This window comes from Triturus cristatus, chromosome 7, assembly GCF_964204655.1.
Source record: "Triturus cristatus chromosome 7, aTriCri1.1, whole genome shotgun sequence".
Classification (NCBI taxonomy): Eukaryota; Metazoa; Chordata; class Amphibia; order Caudata; family Salamandridae; genus Triturus; species Triturus cristatus.
Genome location: NC_140590.1, coordinates 1,834,702,762 through 1,834,724,052, shown reverse-complemented (window position 1 = coordinate 1,834,724,052; position 21,291 = coordinate 1,834,702,762). Strand labels below are relative to the sequence as shown.

The following is a 21,291-nucleotide window of genomic DNA, read 5'->3' as shown; positions in this document are numbered from 1 at the left end:
TTATGAGGCAGTGTTCACATGAAGCATACTTGGAGAAAGCAAGGCTACCATGGACCATGCTCTTGTCTGTTCTGCTCCACCCCACTCTCTGCTCCTCTCACACTGGGTGCCTCACGGCTTGCCTCCTTCCTGGCCTAGATAAGAGTGCATGAAACCTATCAGATAGTCCTCTCATGCTCTGTGCCTCACAAGATCACAGACAGACATGTTGACCATTCTGTGTTCTGCTCCAGTTGAACTCCCTCCAATGATTGAGAATGCAAAACTGCACAGGGACATTTCTGTCATAAGACAATAAGCTGAGACACAAAGTCATGAGTGACAGCCAAACAGAACTTTAATTCTTTCTGTGCTTGGACTCGGTATGAGGTGGGGCACCTCTTAGGGCCTTCAGACAAACAATCCTACTTGCTGACTTCATGGTCCATAGTGGAGAGTGACTGAGAATCTTGTATTTCTCCATCCATTCCTGGCAAAAAATTACAAGAACGTACGGATCTCATTTTGCCATCCAGGAGGAATGTATTCATTCCAGTGCCATGCACCAATCTCTTGCACACAATGGCCAATCGCATTTGTTTGTTTGAGTTTCGGTTATTAAGTAACTGACTGACCTGAGACTTCTTACGAAATTATTTATTGATGATGGCCAGTCGCTCTACAATGAGGTGGTGAAGCTCTTATATAAGGAATGTGAACCCCATTCAAAGGGACAAGGAAATACTCATTTTCAATTAAATACCACAACTGAGAGAGATCCACTAATTCATCCACATCGAGTGGGATACATTATGATCAAACCCCTGTGATTCAAATAGAAAGCATTAGATTGAGAACTAACTATTGCATTTATCGACAAAGATGTGAAGAGCACATTCTTGTCCAACTCCTGAGAAACCCTACACAAAGAGTGTTGAAAAAGGATTGATTCACCACAACAATTGATAGGGATGTCATATGAATTTGTCATTGGGAAAGTGAAACAAAGTATGTCCAGAAGAAGGTGGTCAGCATTTAAGTTAACCACCAAACTCGTCAATGAGATATTGAAGTCACAACCTACAATGCACTAGGTGTTTTGTACCTTTTAAAAGGAGGACATGGAAACCCAGAGATGTACTGAATTCATGTGTCTGTTTACAAAGAGTAATAGGTTTGTCTACAAGTGTTTCCCCTGTAGGATTTATGTATATTGAATTTTAATGTTTTTATTATGTGATGTATATAAGTGGAGAAATCGCTTTTATGATATATAAAGAATATATTAAAGGCCAAGTATTTTCTCTGAAACCCGTGTAAATAGAAATTAGGGAGTGTTTTAGTGTAAGAGTGATGTTTTTGATATGTAAGAGGAGTGAGCATATTGAAATTAAATATCAGTCTGCAGGGGAATTTTCTGTTTTTTTATCTCCAATTGGATACAAAACCACTGGTCAGAATAGTAAGGTCCGGTCAGCGAGTCCTTCGCAGCTTACTGGGAATCCAGGGTCACTTGACCCTCATTGGAACTCCCTCTCAAAACCCTTACAAGAAATACATTTCTTCAACTGGTCTCTTCTCCGCATATTATTTACTGCTGTATGTTTCCTCTCCATGACCTACTGATTGACCCGGCCCTCAATGAGTCTGTATTCGGTATACTATGTTCACCTATGCGTCCTTGTCTACATATATGTTTGTAAAGTGCTCTGATACCCCCTGGTCTTGCTAGTACTATCTAAAACTCTGTAAATCTGTAAATAAACTATTTACATCATGGCTCCATTCATAATGTGGAGTAGCACACGTTTGTGTAAGTTTACAACTTTGAGATATTTTACAAATGAATTTAAGAGTTGCATCTTTATGACTGTCCGATCTTTTTATATTCGGAGTCTCTGCCCGAGTGTGGGGACTCCAAAATTGTAAAGATATTACTAGTACAATTTGTTTCTGAATAGCAAATAATTGTAAACTTACACAAAAGTGTAGTTTATCTTTGTGAATCAGGCCTGAATCTATGTCTCTCTTTGCATAAAAGGCAACCTAGCTGCATGGTGTTGATGCTGTGGCTGAGACTTGTTAACACTGGAAATCTTTGATTTCATTTAGGGATTGTTCGAATGCATTTTTAGCACTCTGGGAGTACCGTCCTTCTCAGGTAATCAAGTTTGGGACTCTTTATTCTGAATACCCTTTAAAACATTGCTAGTCCGCCCTGACTTCCAAAGGTTTTAAGAAATGCTGTGATGGCACAGCTGCAATGTCTCATTAATGAAGGGGGTTAACAGCTGTCATCCAGTTTGGTTCTGACCAGTGTCTTGATCTGAAATAACGACACAAGTAGCCCGAGATGGTAATCTAACTCTGTCACCAGAGGTGCCCATTCATTCCAGATTCTGTTTGATCCCTTGGGAGCCTTTGATACCCATATTTTGAGGACATCTATGTCTGCATTTAACTTATTTTGCATATTCAGTGAATTTTGTTTCTATTCCCATTTTGATGGTTTTTCTTGATTTTAGCTGTTCACAAGAGAGTTTGTCCACAGTGGTGGAGGGGCTTAACCCAGCTGTGGCATGGAAAGGAGCTACTGGCTCAAAACTGAATAATGCAAACCCTAGGTCTTCAGTTTTGTCTGCATTGCACATTTGATTCTTCAGCTCTCTTGATATAATGCAGAGTTTGTGAAAAAGGTTTAAAATCAATATGGGTAAGTTATAAACTTGTAAAGATGCACTGTATAAGTGTTTTGCAAGGAATGGAAGACTGCATGGATTTGAGCTTTATGCAGGCAATGATTTGATGTAATAAGAAAATCAAACCAAGTTAAGCTGCCCACCAGACCATAAATCAGGCCCACAAAGAGACAAAAAAACAGCCCACACACTGACCTGTCTGGCCAGTCCAACGGGCACTGCCCAATTGTTCTATAGATCAGCCTGACCTCGCAATACCCTGATTTGCTTGATCCTAAGTTGCTCCAGTTGTTATCAGTGAGAAAATCAGTGTCTTATGATTCTCTCCTTGACATCTAAAAGATTTAATGGAGTGTTTCTAATCTAATCTACAGGAAACTATGTTCATTCTATAGCTCTTTCATACCCTACTACCGGTAAGAGCAAATGGACTGACGATTTGATGTGCAAACTTCAGAGATGTAGTATGCTCTATAACTTTTCATCCGCCTATTTTAATTATTGTTTATGGTAAGATGTGTTTTATTTTGCTGGATATAGCCAGCAATGCTCTGTTGACAGGATTTCTCTGCAGTACCATGATACAAGTCTAACCTAACGAAACAACATCTAGCTTCTCAGTTAAATTTGGGGAGGCCTGGCTGTCTCCTGAGAACGTTTAATATCTCAATCTAACTTTGTTTTCCTCCTAGAGACCTAACGGGTGATCTTTTGTGTGCTTTAGGATGTGGGACAAGGCAATCTAGAACCCATAATATAATGTCTCTTGTGTTTTTTTTATTTGCATTCTGACTTCTAGCGTTGTCCTTGACATCAATGTTCTTATGGACATAGGCTTTGTTCACGTGTGATCCTTTCTGTATATGCCATTTTTATTGAAGGTTTAATTGATAATACACATATTGGTGGGTGCGTGGACTCACCTCGTGTGGTGATATAATGTTGCAGTCTGTCCGTGTAGGTAGTTTCGCGTCTCTTACTAGAAAGAAATAGCGATAGTGGTTAGCTACTATATTAATGACAACTTCTACTAACATTTTTGGTGTAAAGATACACAAAGTGTTCAAAAGATACAATTTCAGTACACTACAATTATAGAAATACTGTAAACTATTAACATATCCACAACACACACACATTCAACTGGATTTGGCAGAGTCGAACAAACAACAGCCAGGTGGCATTAGGAGATATAAATTACGGGTGGGTGGCACATGCTTGGAATGCGGAGTTCGGCAAAAACTTTGCCAGCCGCCAGCGGAGCACAGTTTACCAGCGTGCTCACCCCTACTTTTATGTAGCCTAGCTCATAAAGCCATACAAAAAACATTCTGCTCAAAGATGCCAAAGATGTTTGTAGTCTAATACTCAATTGTGCTTGAATTGACGGCCTTGTCTCTTTTTTGTGTCAGTGGTATGGGCTGTGCTGGAAATAATACTTTTTAAAGATGGATGCCACAGAAAGACAGTCATTGTCTGCGATGTCCACGAATGCTTTACTTGGCCGGATTCGCTTCCCTTGGGAAGGCCTGGCAGTGTTAGCCCCGGATCTGCTTGAGATGGGGTAGCTGCAACATGAGGCATAGTACTAGTGAACTGAGGTAGGTGAGCCTGTGGGAAAGTTGATCAGAGGTAAAAAATTTAAAAACATGGCTGGTCTGCAAAGAAGAACAGTCGGCAGCTAAGGGAGGTGGCCTTTGTATTGAGGGGCAGGGACAGCGGGCCGATGCTTTGATGCATCATGCCATTAAGTGGAACTCACACACAAACAGCACAGGGTCTTTTGTGGATGTCTGGACGAAGGTCTGCTAGATCTGTGTCTCCTTGCCCTTGGTGCTAACTGAGGCCAATGTTTTGAGAAACACAGAAGTTGCATAACTTTTGAGCTAATAGTGTAAGGACACTACATTTGCCTTGTTTCAGAATCAAACACCAGTCCAAGAGGCTGCATCCCACAAAATGCTCTGCGGAGGCTTCCAGATGTATTCAAGATTCAGACAATACGTCACTTTATAACTGGTCCTTTTACATTTCTCGTTATTAGTTAGTTATTCTATCTGTTGATTGGATATCTTCAAAAGTACAACAAAGGGGGCTGCAGAATGAATACAGGCACAAGTAAGGAAGAAGCTCACAATTGCCTCGTGGCTGCTTGAGCTGCAGCTCATCTGTTTGGGGTTTTCTTTCATGTAGCAGTTTGTAGCTAATCCCTTAATCCGGATATTTGAAACAAGCATTTGCAATGCAATCGGTCTTGCCTTTGGGACCTTATATGTATTTAGCTATGCAGCACATTAGCCTGGGTGCTGGAACATCTACTGTTCTTTAACATGGAGGGAAAGTAAGCAACAAAATGCGTGACAAGCCAGGTATGGGAGCACATGGAGAGAAATATTGCCTTTCAGCGGGAAATGGTATAGTCCAAAGCTCTGTTTTTAATATAAAATTAGGGCCTTCAGGGGTCATATCACTGAAGATTCAAGATTAAAAAAAATATATTATCGTCTACGGGGGCTCGTGGAGAACAATTTCTATGGACTGGATTCTAGAGAATGTTAAAGTGATTCTGGTATTTTACTTACTTCTGCTGATCTTTTTCTATCAAGAAAGTTAACTAGAGGCAGTTGCCAGACAAATTAAAAAAAAAGAAAGACCCTCCACAGAAAGCAATTCTGGTATTTTACTGACCTCTTCTGGTCATTTTGTAAATAGAGGCAGTTGAACAGAAAAAATGACCCTAAGCGGAAGCAGACAAGTCCTAGGGCTGATCTCCAGAGGCCACAAAGTACATGCACATATAAGTATATACTAAAGTATGTACAAGAGGTCTCGAATGCTCAACCAAAAAACAGGACTGCACGCACTAGAAAGCAAAGCACATACTGACTCACAACTGATGGCACAAGTTGAGATATCTAAACAGCATAAACAAATGGCATAAAACTATTGCCATGGGTCGCATGCCAGCAAGGAAAATCATTATCACAGGTGTGCGCGTTGCAGGCAGCGCGGGCACAGTTTAGGAATGTAGACATTGCCGCATTCTCTGACTTCATGGCTCTGGGACCGAAACCAGCAGAGGCTGACGAGGTCACCGCAAAGTGCAGGCTGCAGACCCACCCACTTGTTCATTTTGGTAGTCCGCTTCCTAAATCTGTAACCAGGAGAGTTCTACAATGGTTTGTAGGGCCTTAGAGTACAGGCAGCGCCAGTGCAACTTTAAAAAAGTAAGCACAATGAAGGGTCCTTTGAAATGTTACTGCAAGAACAAAACAAGCGTGGTGAGTCCACACAAGTCGCACCTGTGCAGCATGTAGGTGCGGCCGAGCAATCCTCCACCTGCCCGTGGAACTCTGCGGAATACTGTGAAATTTTTCAGTGACTCACCTGGACACACAGTTGAGCAATCACTCGACTGCTGAAGCCCTTTTCTAGGACAGCTGGCCACTCAGCACTTCTCAGAGTTTTACAGCCTTGTTTCTTTGGTTCATAAATGTGGCGTGTGGTTGAAAGATTGTGATAAAAAGGCCTTCCTTACTGGAGACGCTGAGGACTGCAGATTGAGAATGAACTCAGGGGGCCTATGTTGTCCTAGTGGGCTCTACTGCATCTGTGCTGAACACCTCAATTATTCCAGTGGTTAGGTCTTTTTTGCTTATCTCCTGAACCAAAATCCACAATCCCAATAATGGAACAGTGTGTCAATTGTCATAGGGCACCTGTGGGTTGTGACATATCCAAGTGTCAAGGTACTAATAAACCCAAATGTAGTGCTTATGTTTTGTGTTGTTTGTTATTTTTCTTACAGCTAGTGTCACACCAGAGATGTTTTAAGGCATGGGCAAAGGGGGCTCAGGCCTAGGGCCCCCCACCTTTCTAGGGGTCCCATCATTAAGCATCCATGATATTGCCAGGCAGTGGCATAAAGCAAAAATAATGGGGCCACCAGCACAATATGAAAAGGGGGCTCCAAGGTCTCAAATGTCTCATACATATTCAGAGGCTTTGCAGTGAATGGGGGCCCCCTGAAATGTCCCCTTAAAGGTTTTTTGAGCCAACAAAGTTGTTGATGGTCAGACCAGTGCTGCTCAGGGATTAAAGGATCTGAAAATGAATAATAAGTTCAGAGTTGTTCTGAGCAGGAAGCCCACAAATAATGTTTGACCCAGGGCCCCCAAAATCCTTAAGATGTTCCTGGATCACACAGTGTTTTAGTAGTCACCTGGAAGGAGAAATGTGATCTTGTGCACTTCTCATTCGGTTAGCTAAAAGCACAACATTGGCAATCAGTCAAAATCATGACACGTGTTGTGGCTGGTGTTCCTTTGAAAATTCTGGGTTTATTTGATTTCTATGATTGACATTGTTTGATTGCAATCTTAACATTTCATAGATTTATATATGTAAGGTGTTCTTAAAGTGTTATTCTTTATATACAAAAATAAAAAACTATGACTGTAATTTCTATCTTAAATGCAACTGTGTTATATTGTATCCTGTCTCAACCTTTACATCATCTCCTTTGAGGTTGGCCTTCCCTGCTCGACCACAGTACGAAGTTTCCTGATTTGTGAAGAATACTTCCTGTCTCCCGATTAGAAATTCCTAATTTGTCCCTGCAAGTTTGTGATTATTAAAATCATACATATATATCTTGTGTGTATCATTGGTGCCAGTAGTGCTACTAATGCTTTGCTAATTTGCTAATTTTTTAATTGTCATTGTTTGTTTATTTTACTTTTATTATGTTTACATACAGTGCCTGAGTGGCTGATATTTGTGAGCAAAATCACATTGCAGCTTTATCACAATGCTAATACATTTTTTATGCTGCATCTGGTATCCACTGCAGCAACAAAAACAAGGTGATGGATGGAATGCTTTAATTAATCTCAGCCACCGGCAGTTGCTCGGGGCCAGACTCCAGTGCATCACTTAACACCCACCATACCACCTCAGTTTGGACCCAGCCAGATGCAAAAGTACGTCTTGACCCTGCTCTAATAGGAACATTCCAACCAGAACTGCCAGTCCAGGTCCACCCTGAACCAGAACACAAGCAACCCAGGACTGGTTTCGCCCAGATTTGCGGTCTTCAATCCAGTGTATCTTGGTTCCAGTGACACAATGAGGACGGCACCTATGTCTGGGTGTACCCTAAGTGCAACGGACCAGTGAGAACCTAGCCTGGCAGTTTGGTTCAGATTAATTCAAGCTTTCCATCCAGCACCTTGTTGCATCTGGTATCTGGGCACCGAATTCTCCACTGAACTTCCATAACAAGCCAAAGAAGCTTGGGAGGCCAGGCTTTCAATGCAAAGATGTTGTCACTGTGCTAGACGTTGATGTGACCATATCAGTTTTCAACTACAGAGATCATGTTCCATTACACCACCATCATCAGATGAATGAGAATCCACTGCCTACCATTACCAACATCTTGCAATGACCTTGACTACCAAGAAATTGGTACCCAATTGTCAAACACCCACAACACACTTTACCATGATAAACCGTATATAGAAATTGCAAAAGATAAGACAGTTGAGCACTGTAAGCAAAGAATAGTGCTGGTTGTCATTTCATGATACCTTTAGAGCACCTTTGATGCTAAACCGCTCTTCCGGCTCAGCCTTTCTGAATCCTGGTCGAGTCTGGTTTAGCATGCATACATCATGATATCAAGTCTGTTCTCTGCTAGATAATAACGCAACAGGAAAATCTACCCCCATGCATCTACATAATACTCTAACCACTCTTGCCTCCCTTCTAATTCTCAAGGTAGGTAATGATAGAGCAACGATTGTTAACCATTGGTCCACAGACCCCAAGAGGTGTGCGAGGCCTTATCAGGGAATCCACCTCTGTTTAAAAAAAAGAATATCAGCAGATTATCAAAGTAAATATGCAGAAAAAGCTGAAAAATGTACATTCAAAAGCTGAATTAATGTGAAGGAATATGAGATCTGAGAGCAAATGTTACGTCGATAGGCTGAAGTTGATTCATGGGAGCAACAGAAGGGCAGCAGACAGAATGCAGTAGGGACTACTGCTGACCTCATTTCAAGTGCTGACAGAAAGAGAGCATGCATGAGGAGCAAAAAGACAAAATGATATGCTACCATCAAGCATATATCTTCATCTCATAGAATCAAAATACATTTTGAAAAACTGCACCCTTCCCAATAAAAAAAAAATGGACTTACAAGTGTTCATGTACAATGTATGCTTGGACACAGGCGCCTTTGTACCAGTTACAGGCTTGTCTTATTGTGCACACCTCATAGAAAAACACACTCCTAAATGAGAGCTTAACACAGATATATGTCTAGATGCAGCAGACAGCTCACCTGTACTTCTTTTACAAAATCCTGGCGGGTAAGTTATGTTTCTGAAGGTGCAAAATATTCTGTGGGTCAGCGACATACTAACAATTTATAGCATGTGGCATAGAAGGGGTGCGATGGTCCCTTGTGAATCAAGGGACAGTGGCCCCCTGACTCATGATTGAGTAGGAATAAAAAAACTGTATTTGGGGTGCATTGAGACCCCAAGGCAACAAGCCCCGGTGCCACTGCACCTGCTACAATAATGATAGCTATGCCCCTACTGACACATTATTCCAGTAAGAAATCCCATTCGATTTTGTGGACCCAAATACACATAGAGGGACCGTACCTCTTATAGATGACAGCCAGGATGAGAAGGGCAAGGATCAGCAAGAAGGCAAGACCACCAAGGGTAGACCCCACAATCAGCGGTAGACTGTCCTGCACCAGCTGAGAGTGCCCACCTGTGAGAAAGAAATGGGTTACAGGGGTAAGTGTTGTGGTTATACCAGTAAATGCACCTGTGAAATCCTGATCTTTATTCAACTACAAACAAAGATTAAAATGCATGTCATCTAGTTATGGCCCTAAGGAAATGTAGGATAAATGTAAAGTAGCTCATAAATTAGAGATGACTTCTCTTGCATTTTTGCTCCATCTATTACTTATCTATGAATGCACACACATCTGCATCTCCAGGAACATAAATATGTATGCCTGATTTAGATCTTAGCGCACGGGTTACTCTGTCACAACGGTGAAGGATATCCCGGCTGCCGAAATATAAATCACAATATATCCTATGGGATTTAAATTTGGACGGATGAGATATGCGTGACCTGTCCGCCTAGATCTAACTCAGGCCCTTACTCTCTTTTATCAAGTCCATCAACACTGTTAACTTTGTTTTTACCCAAAGTCTTTGACAGTGCCTTGTGTCCCTGACTGTGTGAGCCCTTCCTAGTTTAAAGACGGCTTCCGGAATCTTTGTGGACGTGGGTAATAGGTAATTAGGTAAAATAATAATTACATTAATTGAGTTTCTTCACATACTTGTGGGGGCTAGTAACCTTTCTGCTGGGTCAATCTATCACCAACCCCCACCCCATGATGAAGTGGGTCATACTTAAGATTTAGCAGAGCACCCCATCTCTTCTCACCCTCCTCTCAAACACAAAGGGCTCAATTTACAAAGATATTTCCAAACAGATGTTAGCTCCTTCATTTATCAGGGCAAATAGTTTTTCACAAAACGTGAATTTCCACTCCAAAATGGATCCACTCATGTAAAATTACATCACAATGATGTCATTTCAGGTGTGCACAAATCTGTTCATAGAGGCAGGGAGTAGGATTTTTTACAAAACTTTAGGCAAATACTTTACCACCCTTGATTTATTGAGATGCAACCTCCTGTCAAAGAAAGGAGTTGGTCCCTGCCCAAGGTGGAAATTAGAAGGAAATACCCTCAAAATTGCAGAGGTTATTAAAAAAGGTTTTTTTCACAGGAAGAATCTTTTCTCCAAGTGTGTTATATTAGGGAATGTGTAATGTACATTTACATATTGAGTACCACCTGAGTATGGGGCAGTCACAGCTTCAGAGTTGTATTCCTGGGAATCTTTGACAAATCCCACAGAAGAAGAAATGTTATTCCAAATGTAGGTTTAAACCTATTGAAGTAAATGTTTGTCTTTTTTGTTGATTCCAGATGTCAATATTCTCATTTAATGTGGAAAGGATTCCAGAGAAGCACATTCACCCACAGTGATTTCTATTGAGCATTTTCAAGTTTGGGAAATAGACAGCTTGACCGAAAATTTGTTTTCAAAAAAATATTTGCTGAGGTGTATTATCGGTGAGGCACATAATGTCTAACACAGAAAATCAGTAACAGAAGTAGAACTGAGTTATTAAAAGGATCTAATCTAAATGTGATTGCTCAGGGAAAATGACATAGGGATGATAATAATAATATTAATAATAATATTACCTCACGATGCATTCATTTTTATCATTTCTAACTAGCAGATCCCAGAATGACATATCCTCATGATTAGAGCTTTACACTGCTTGAATGCTCACCTTCCAGGGTAGTTTGGAAGTACACCTTGCCGCTGTATGGCCCGAATCCTACCTCACTGCGTGCTCGCACCTGGAAGGCATATATTGTGTCTGGATTCAAGCTGTGGATGGTGGCCATGTTTGTTTCACTGGTCTGTGACATGGAGAAGTCTTCACCTTCTGCCTGGAATCAGAGAGGGCAATGAGGGATTGCAGTCAAAGCTCTTACAACAATCTTGAATCATCTGGCACTGATATGAAGATGCTTGCACTTGTGACAGCTCAGTGGATAGTAAATGTGATTAAGACTTGGAGTTATCTTGCAACAACCTAAATGCAAATATTATCAATTCTACATTACAGTCAGCAGCCACTCCCGTAGCAAACTTAAAGTCTACCAAATAGAGTTGATCACAGAGAGAAGAGTGAAGATCCTGTCTGTAGATACCTCTCAATAGCACTAGGTCTTAGAGAACTAGGGTCTGTGCCCAGAACCCAGTTTTGTTTCCAGATATCATCAATCCCCCCCCTTTTGCAACATGCGAAGCCCCCTGCGCAGTATCAGATCAAGTCAGAAAGGCAGGTTCACTGTGAGATGACAGATCATGTTTGAAATGCATCAAAATTTCCTTCTGCAAATTGGCATTGAAATAGTTTGAGCACAGAAAACATCTGAAAAGAGAAAGCAAAGAGTGTCCGGCCGCATTGCAACAATCATCTTAATCAGTATGGCAGGTGTGCGCATCAAGTTAGTCACGGCCTCATCAGACATTTATTCTTATATATCTTCAGATGCATCAGGTTACTGCATCATCCACCTACAAAGAGGCTTTGCATCTGCTCACTGGAAAAGTTAACTTTTTTGACAATTTATGCCCAGTGTCATGAGGTAGATGGGTAAGCCTGGATCTGTGGAGAAATGATCACTTCAGACCAGCTCTGAGAGATCTCCCCTGGACCCCAGTAATCACAGGGTATGATTCAAAATGCTTTGTGGTACCCATCTAGCCTCTTGAAACCAAGGTAATGCCTACCTACAAAATATAGCATCCTCTGGATCTCCACTTGGAAACTACAATCAGTATCCTTTCATCTAGAATTGTATTAATTCTCCCATTGGGATGAATGCTTCAAACCTAACAAACCTTACTAAGTCGACCACGAGGATATCATGTATAAGACAATTACACACTGCACAGTTAACAGCAGAACTTTCATATTTGTCCTCCTGTCAACAAATCGATAGCAAAAAATATCTCTCTGACACTTCTATTCACATTGTCACATCTAAACTATTCCCATCACATATAAATTAGTTAGAGACAGTATAATAAAGAACAGATTAGACAGTCACCTTGAGCGAATGCCATCCCAGGTTTGCTTTTAAAAAACAGACATCTACTTTTGGGAAGGTTTGCTTATCCATAGTTTCAACTAGGTTTTAGGTCGAGCATTCGAGACCTCTTGTATATAATTTAGTATATACTTATATGTGTATTTACTTTGTGGGCTCTGGAGATCAGCCCTAGGACTTGTCTGCTTCCGCTTAGGGACTTTTTTTCTGTTCAACTTCCTCTATTTAAAACGACCCCTGTTATTCCTGGATTTGTGGAACGCATCGATATTAGACACACTTCATATAAAAAGATCCCTCTGAGTCCCTTAATTGTCATCGAATAATTCTCTTCCATGTGGATGCCAAACTCTGGAAGAGTTCTACTGAAGGAGCTTGAATCAAGGGTTACAAATGAAGAACTTTTTCCTTCATATGAAACAGGGATTAGACCCCATTGTGGCATAAATAGCAAGATGTTCCACCTGTTGTTTCAGATACAACAGGCAATTAATATCTGGACTTCTAGCATTTTACCTGAATCGTGGATCATCCAACAGAGTTTGATAAAGTGGCCCGAGGGGGATTCTGGAGCAAATAGAGTTCATGGGGTACTCCAACCACCTGATTCAGAGCAGTTACATCACTATATTCAGATCCATGGGTAAAAGTAAAGCTGGGAAAGGGGCAACAAGTTTCTGGATGGATTGAAACAAGTTATGGACTGAAGTAGGGGTGTGCACTGGCACCTCTGCCTTTCAGTCCCTACAAAGCTGATTTTGGCAGAGCCCATGGACCAATGAGAGCCTTCCCTTGACACCTGGAGATCAGGCTATTTAAATATTAGAATATGTGGATGACTTACTGATAATAGATTACACATATAACACCACTAATGTGCTAAACCAGTTATGAAAAAAACAAATATATTGTTTTTAGGCAAAGGACATAAGTTAAGACACAACTGGTAGACGTGGAAATTACCTCAGTATTATAACTCCTCCTATAACTATTTAGTGGCTTCGTTTATAGACACAGGTTCCCCCTGTTATCATTTTTCTATGGTCAAGAGGAAAGGACTCCAATTAACTTTTGGCTGGGGAAACTACGCCTACAAGTGGAATGCTCCCAGCGGATCTGGTTATACAAGTTTTTGGAAGCAAGCGAATGCCTTTGTTATCATATGGTTTAGAGGCCTTTCCTTTTAGAGATCATGTAACTCTTGACCTAATTCAGTGGTCCACATTTAGGGGGAACTTTGATCTCTCCAAAATGTCAAGACAAAGTAAAATAACAGAATTTGACCTGGATATGCAGGATTTGGCCTTTTGAGAGTCAATGTCATCATCACACTTTGGAGAGATCTTCGGCGGTCCCCTAGGGGTATTTCTACCACAAGCGCACTTTAGGTAAGTCGGGTGAGAGAGAGATGAGTGACCGATTGAAGGGATACCCTTATTTTTCCCTCACTTGCTGGGATCCTGTTATCTTGCCCGGCTCCTGTAATTTCAGCCTGATGATTTGGTTGGTGCAACCAAGGCCTGAGTTTGATCGTTTGGTTGTGATTGTTTTCCGCAAGAAAGTCCTCATTTTAGAGGAGACACGTTTACACATCCTCTTCAAACCCCTCGTCCACAAGGTCAAGAGACAGTAGAGTTGAGGAACACGAAGAAAGAATCAAGAGACTTGTGATAGAGACGATGCCAGCTTTGAAGAGACAGCCAGAGACTGCCAATATGTTGTCTCACAAGTAGAGACGGCTTCAAGGACCAGAGACGCCAAGGTAAGGGCTTAATTACTTACTGTAATCTTCATTACTCCTAGCTCTACTCGTCTTCTTCATTACGACCCATGGACCCTCCACCGCATCTGGATTGTGGACGTGGGCGTGGCATTGATCCGCCCAGCGGAGCGCGGACAGGCCTGCATTTTAGCACTTCTGTTTCTTTAGTGCCTTGAGAGGTTGGATCTACCTCACAATTGAAGACTGGTACAGAGACCAGTAACGGGAATAGTAAGGGAGATTACCAGTAGGTAACCAAGGCATTCTCCAGGTATCATGAGAAAACCAGCCACTGATTTCCGAGCCTTTTTACCTCTACAGATCCCATGTATAATTCACTAACATTGAGTTACATGAGTGTTTCTAACCCCAATCTCTTTCCAATGAATATGTAATTTCACTTCTAACTAAAAATCATATTTTTCCAATACGTTCACAATTTTTCATTAGGGAAATTTGTAACCATCCACTATTTAGGTCTCGCCTGATTTAGCGCTTGCGCTGATCTGGCCGAGACATTTTGTAAACAGGCTTTTTCAAAGTGCTGCCGTGGCCTAAAGCTACAGTGCACGTGAACGTGCACGCGCGCCCTCTGTTGCACGCGATCGTAATCGCGATTGCGATCACTTTCACTTTTGCGGCCGCGTCACTTTCGTGCCCGCGTTGCCAAAGCTTGTTTGTATATGTGCTTTATGTATCGCATAGATACTGCGATGTCACTACATCAGGGCGCTTTGATACGGGTATATTCACAAATGTATCACCGTGTAGCGCCTAATTTCCATCCACGTCTGCCAGCAGACACCGTCTTTCAGCATCTACAGGATCACACCATCTGTGAGTGCTCGCTCTGCATTACTCCTCTCAGCTTCTTGGCGCTAAGGTATCGAGTTGAGGGATTCGGGACTTAATATTGAATTCAGACGTCAACATTTCTTGTACTTTGATGCACTGTTTCCATGACTACAGCGCCTTGATACACGATGACTTGGCCGTTACCGCTACCTGGACAACATATTTATTGCAAAAGAAGAACTGCTGTTTAAATATTGACCGGCCGAGGGCTGTAAACAAACAGAAATTATCCTCTTTGGGCCTTTCAGGAACGGAGCAATCTGAAAATGCTCATGTGGTGTCAGATGACTCCATAGAGATGTATTTTCAAGAGTCCGGGAGTCCCAGTTCATTCACTCATTCGCTCTCCCTTATTTATTTATCGGTTCCTTCTTTTATTAATTCACGCATGCGTCAGAATATGTAGCAACCTATCCACTCACCACGAGCATTCATCCTCTCATGTATTCACTAGTTCATTTATTGATTCACTAACTCACCCACTCACGTATTCTTTCACCTTGTCACTCGTCCAGCGCGCGCACCCTTTCGGCCCTGACATTATGGACAGATTCCAGGAGAGAATCACATTTTATCATTCGCACAATACAAGGGGTGCGTGATAAACCCTCGCAGATTATCCCGTCTCCAGGGAGTCTGGCCGGCGTCCCAGGGCGGGCGTCGAGCAACAGCAGAGTCCAATGCGGCTCTTGGATTGGTCCTTGGCCCGAAGCGTCACCTCCCGGTAGAGTCACCTGAAGTTCAGATAGGAGTGGGGTATTATCCATGCACAGTCCAGGGAATGTGTGAGCACCAGCAAATGGCCCTCCCTAGCTGCCTAATCTTGATTCCACCTCACGTTCGTACCACAAGCATGTAAAAGACAGGGCCTTATATATGAAGGCCTTGTGGTACTTTTGCGCTGCTGTTAAGTCACTTTTCATGAGGCAGTGGCGGCGTAAACAATGTGCCACGTTATATTTACAAAGTGACGGATCTAGCCAGGTGCGTCAGCTTGTAAAGCCCTGCGCAACATTATACCTGCGTCAGGTATAATGTATGTAGGGTGGGCATTCCCCCACAAGAAAGCCTTGTAGAAGTGTTTCAGTGAAATCTACGAGATTTCACTGCAGCACTTCTAGAATGCCAATGCGTCAAAACCTCACGTCTGCCTCATGGCAGGCGTAAGGGTGGCACAGTGCCATAGGCACAGGCCTTTCCCCATCCATTGCAGCAATGCGTGACTACATGGAGCAACATACATTAAATAAAGTGCATCCATCGTGTCGCAAGGAGGGCGCAGTGAAATCTGTTGCATCGCTGTTTTGTCGCAGCGATGCAATAGTTTTTAGAAATGAGGCCCATAGCATTTATCAGGTTTCAAAGGGCCCTTCAAGACTCTGGGCCCCAGTGCCACCATACCTGCGGCAAGTGCTTGAAATGGAAAAATAGAAGTGCAGGTACTCTGTACCAAAGTACCTACTTGTTTCTGAGAAGTGCCGGTACTCTCCAAACAAAAGTATTACGTTTTACTTGAGAAGTGCAAGTACTCTCCCTCTCAAAATAAACAAGCATTTGCAATGCATTAGGTCTCGCATTTACGCGAGTTTGAGCTATTGACATTGCAAATAACAATGCCTATTGGCATTGTCATTTACAATGCCAATAGCTTTAACTCGTGTAACTGCGAGACCTATAGCATTGCAAATGCTTGTTTTTTCTTGCAAATTGAAAATTTATTTTAACCACAGCATTGAAACGGCTTTCGCATTGATAATCACGGTTCATTGACAAAATTAGTTATTTGTATATTTATTGATTACAATCCAACAAGCTTTGAATATTCACTTATTATGTCAGTTGCTATGTAATACACACTCACCTTCTGTTCCGTTAACAATTACATTTTCTCTCCTACATTTTACCATCATTTTAAAATGAACAAGTTCCCTTTTTTCAGTTATCCTTCATTGCAAATAAAAAAAAATCCTGATTGATTAGCAATCACAGCTCTTGTTTAGCTCGGACAAGTGTTCAAAGAAGACAAGTTTACCTGAGAACTGGGCTTGGGTACATTGTGATATTACAATAGAAGGTGACGTTTCCCTCTAGTACTTTCTTAAGGCTGCTGGATCTGGGGGACAGGCCCCTCCTGTTATTTACTCACTTGTTTGTGCTTTCTTGCAGGGCTCTCCTCTGCCCAGCGTAGGGGGAGGGGGGGGGGGAGAGCTCTTTATAAGACACACTCGAATACAAGAGCCCATTAAAATATGCACAAGTCTTAGGTCATCCCGAAGAGAGAAGTGCGGACATTGCATCATGTAGGAGGCACAAAACACATATGCAAGAACAGAGGCAAAGTACAATGTGCATTTCGTGGGGTATTAAAGTCGTATGTCAGGATAGGTTCCATTTTTTAGCCATGGTTTTTAGAGCCTCTTTAAGTTTTGCTGAAGAGCCTTCCTTAGGAGGAGGAGAAGGGAGTTCTGGATGTTCTGTGGCAGGGCGCGAGGAGGCATGTTCCAGAATGGAGGATTTCTTGAATTTTGGTTGATTATGGCATGGGGATGCCTGCCCTCTCAGGGTTTTGCTGCACCAGTCAGAGTGAGTGTAGGGTGAGACATGAGGGATTGTTTGAGGAGATGGGATGCAGGCTGGCTTGTAGGTGCTTCTGGCCTCCAGAGGTTGCCAGACTAGTGAGAGGAGAGCAGGAGTGATGTGGTTGAAAGTTCTCTTGCCGGCAAGGAGTTTGGCCACAGAGTGCAGTACAACATCCAGAGGTGCAAGTCAAGATTTTGGGAGAGCAGAGATGTTGCTAAATTCGATTTTGAAGTTGAACATTGCTTGCGCCAGGATTTTGAGGGTTGATTTTGGGTACATTGTCGCATGATACTTAAAAGGTTAGGGTTGTGACTTGCAATTTTTCACAATGACCATGATGTGTGAGTCCAGGTTAAGATGAGAGTCCAGTAGGACACCTTGAGATTTTGGAGAGGTAATCATTTTGGGGTAAATGCCTCCATCATTTGGGTTTTAATGCTGTCTGTATCTAGTTGTTTATTGGTTTTAGGCAAGAGGAGAAGGAGTTTGTTTTTGGTGTAGTTTAAGCTTCATGTTACTCATCCGCCATTGGCTAACAGAGAGACAGCTGATTCATCTTTAGAGGCTATCATGGGGCTCTATTTGCATATAGATTTGGATGGCATCAGCTTATTGATGGAATGAGACACACTGAGCCCGATTCACAATGGGCCTCCGCACTCATGGAGGAGGCCCGACAGCCATGGCGTAGGGCCCACACTTGTGGTGGAACCTTTGCAATGAGTAACTGCAATGAGGAGGTACAGCCCTGAGTGCGAGGCCGCTCTATGACTGTGGGGCTGCCACCATGAGTGCGGTGCACACGTCGTGACTGTGAGGCCTCCACCAGGAGTGCGGCGTCCGCGCCATGACTGTGAGGCCTCCACCACGAGTGCGAGCACGCACCATCATTGTGGGGCCTCCACCCCGAAAGCGGAGGCCCATTGTAAATCAGGTCCAGTGTTTGTATATATGGAGGCGCCAAGAGGCGCTACGTAAGGATTAAACATGATTATGGCCATTACAGAGCCTTGGTGCACTCCAGGCGGTAATGGGGTGCCACAGACAATTTAATCAATTCAATCAAAAGCCGAAGGGAGCTTCGACAGGATGAAGAGTACATTTTTCTTTTCATCAAAAAATGTAAGGGAGTCATCCATTATGTTCAGATGACTGGGTTTAGTACCATGGCCTGCCCCAAAACCTGACTGGTAGATTCCTAATGGTTGATTTTTGTTAATGTAATCATCTAGGCGTGAGGCTTCACAGTTTTCAGGCAACTTAGACAAGGAAATCAGGTTACTGGTCTGAAGTTATCTCTCTTCGAGGGGTTAACTCTTTCGTTCGTTAGATGAGGTCTACTTCTCCAATTTTAAGAGAGTCGGGTACAGGAAGCATTTATACAGCTGAACCATATTGCTGCGATGATGGCCCTGAATGCTTTAGCATGAGGACGGATGGGGTCATCGGCACAGCATGATGGTCTGGTGCAAACCATGCCTCTCCGTGATCCACCAATTGCATTGAACACTTTGTCAATCCTAACTCAACAGTCAATCCCCATTGTTTCCAAATAGCTCAGCTTCCCATAATCATATGTGCATTTTACCTTATCAAAATAGCGCAGCTCATAGTCCAAAATGACTCCATTCGGCTCATCGGGCTGTGGCCATGATAGGGTGATGCTGTTGGTGGTGTGGCTCACCTTGTGTATCATGGGTACTGCTGAAGGAGCTGCAACAATGAAAAGCAAAACAATAAGGGAGAAATACAGAAACAGACAACAATATGTTCACTTGCTATTCTGATTTCTGATCACCCAACACTATCGATTCCCTCACTGCTTTTATTCCTTTTGGTTTCATTACCTTATCTTTGGTTGTGTTGCTCATTCGTTTTCATTTACTTACACCCTTTACTTTTATTCCTCTCTTTTCTATCAATTCTTTCTCTTTATTTTCCATTGCTTCCTTTTCTTTTGATTGTTTCTGTGCATTTAATGTTATGATTTTATGTTTCGATTACTTTTACCATTTGATTTTCACAATTTCCTATTCAACAAGCTCATTGCTTTTCAATAGGAAATATGTTTTACTTAATACATCTGCTTTTTTTACATTTACTTTTCATTATTTGATTTGACATTTAATAAGACCATTTTCAAGGTCTTTCTCACTAACTTCTCATTGCCTTCATTTTAAATGTATCAAGGCCATGGTAAAGGAACCTCCAAAGGACACCCCTAAAGATAAAAAAAAAAATGAACTGTGTTATGGGTTCATAAACTCTTTTCAGGTTCATTAACCCTAAGAGGTACTGGCCCCAGAATTCTTTTTTATAACTCGGGGTCTCTATACCAGGAATGTGGACTTTAAAACTGTTGGACCCACCGTGAGTACCCTTCCTTAGTCCACAGTCCCGGTATTGAATTCTAGGACTTTGGTGAAGTCTTGAACTTGAAAGGTCATGGGTTCAAAAAAGTGGAAAATAGACAGAACCTCGTTGACCCTTCTCTTTGAAACATTTTGGGCCATATATAGGTAGCATCACATTTACCGATTCATAAATACCGAATTTTACCGGTTCGGTATTTATGAATCGGTAAATGTAATGTAGGTAACCAATCGGTAATTATCACCGATTCGGTAAATATCGGTATTTAAGATTCGGTATTTACCGAATCGGTAATAATGCATCCCTTCCCATTCATTCCTATGGGCCTGGAGGCCCATAGGAAAGAATGGGAAGCCAGTTACCATTGCCGATTCGGTAAATACCGAATCGGTAATAGGGGAGGCATTATCATGGGTGGCAGGGTGTCACATTGACACCCTGTTGCACCCCTGATTCGTGCATGTGTGCACAAGTGGCGCACATACATGCCCTAAGGGCATGTATGTCTGCCACATTGCACTTTTCAAATAGCACAAAAAGGCTTTTTGAAAGGTATTCGTCATTTACCATCAACTAGTAGTTGGTGGTAAATAACGAATCCAGACACCAATGATGCACTCACTTGAGTGCCCCCTACATAGCATTTCTGGATTCGGTATTCACCGAATCGGTATTTTACCACTTTCTTAATTTCTGAATCGGTAAATACCAAATCCAGAAAATCTGCCACCTACATCGCAAATGCCTAAATACCGGTCGGTAACGGGATATTTACCGAATTTCGGCAGTTACCGATCGGTATTTGGCTTCCTACATGAGGCCCTTTGTGTCTTGGATCAGACAACTTAATAACATATAACATAAGCAAAGATAAAAAGATGCAGAAATGATGTATCAGTATAATGGTGGTAGATAATACATAAGCTAACATAACATGCACATTTGCAATGCATAAATTGACCAATGGATATATTAGTATTGGATAACAGATGTTCGTAGATACACAACTCAGTAGTAATTTTCTTAACCGCCAAAGGAAGAGTTTATCAAATGGGATTTGAACCTGTGACCAATGTGTCAAGCACAGATGCCGGCAGTACCTACACAAGTCCACTGAGACACAGTCAGTGAACCATATTGGATTAAGATGGGGAATATCCTCATCTAAGTTGGTGACCACAACAACATGATGATGGAGTGGTCATCATTACCCCTCACCATGGTAGGTGGGGTGCCGGTCAGACTACTTTTGGATTACTGGTTATCAATGTATTCTGTTGTTGTCCAGTACAGAAG

General features: G+C 42.1%; 1 protein-coding gene across 1 annotated transcript in view; it reads right to left on the bottom strand.

Annotated features, from left to right (window-relative positions):
• The window catches only part of LOC146813351 (ephrin type-B receptor 5-like), a 377,765-nt gene that overhangs the window by 108,015 nt on the left and 248,459 nt on the right, over positions 1–21,291 (bottom strand). Inside the window, exons 7-10 of the mRNA XM_085620160.1 lie at positions 19,211–19,335; positions 11,093–11,255; positions 9,357–9,471; positions 3,602–3,657 (exon numbers count right to left, since the gene is read on the bottom strand). Of these exons, the coding sequence (XP_085476286.1) occupies positions 3,602–3,657; positions 9,357–9,471; positions 11,093–11,255; positions 19,211–19,335 (459 nt within the window). The remainder of the gene's footprint in view (positions 1–3,601; positions 3,658–9,356; positions 9,472–11,092; positions 11,256–19,210; positions 19,336–21,291) is intronic.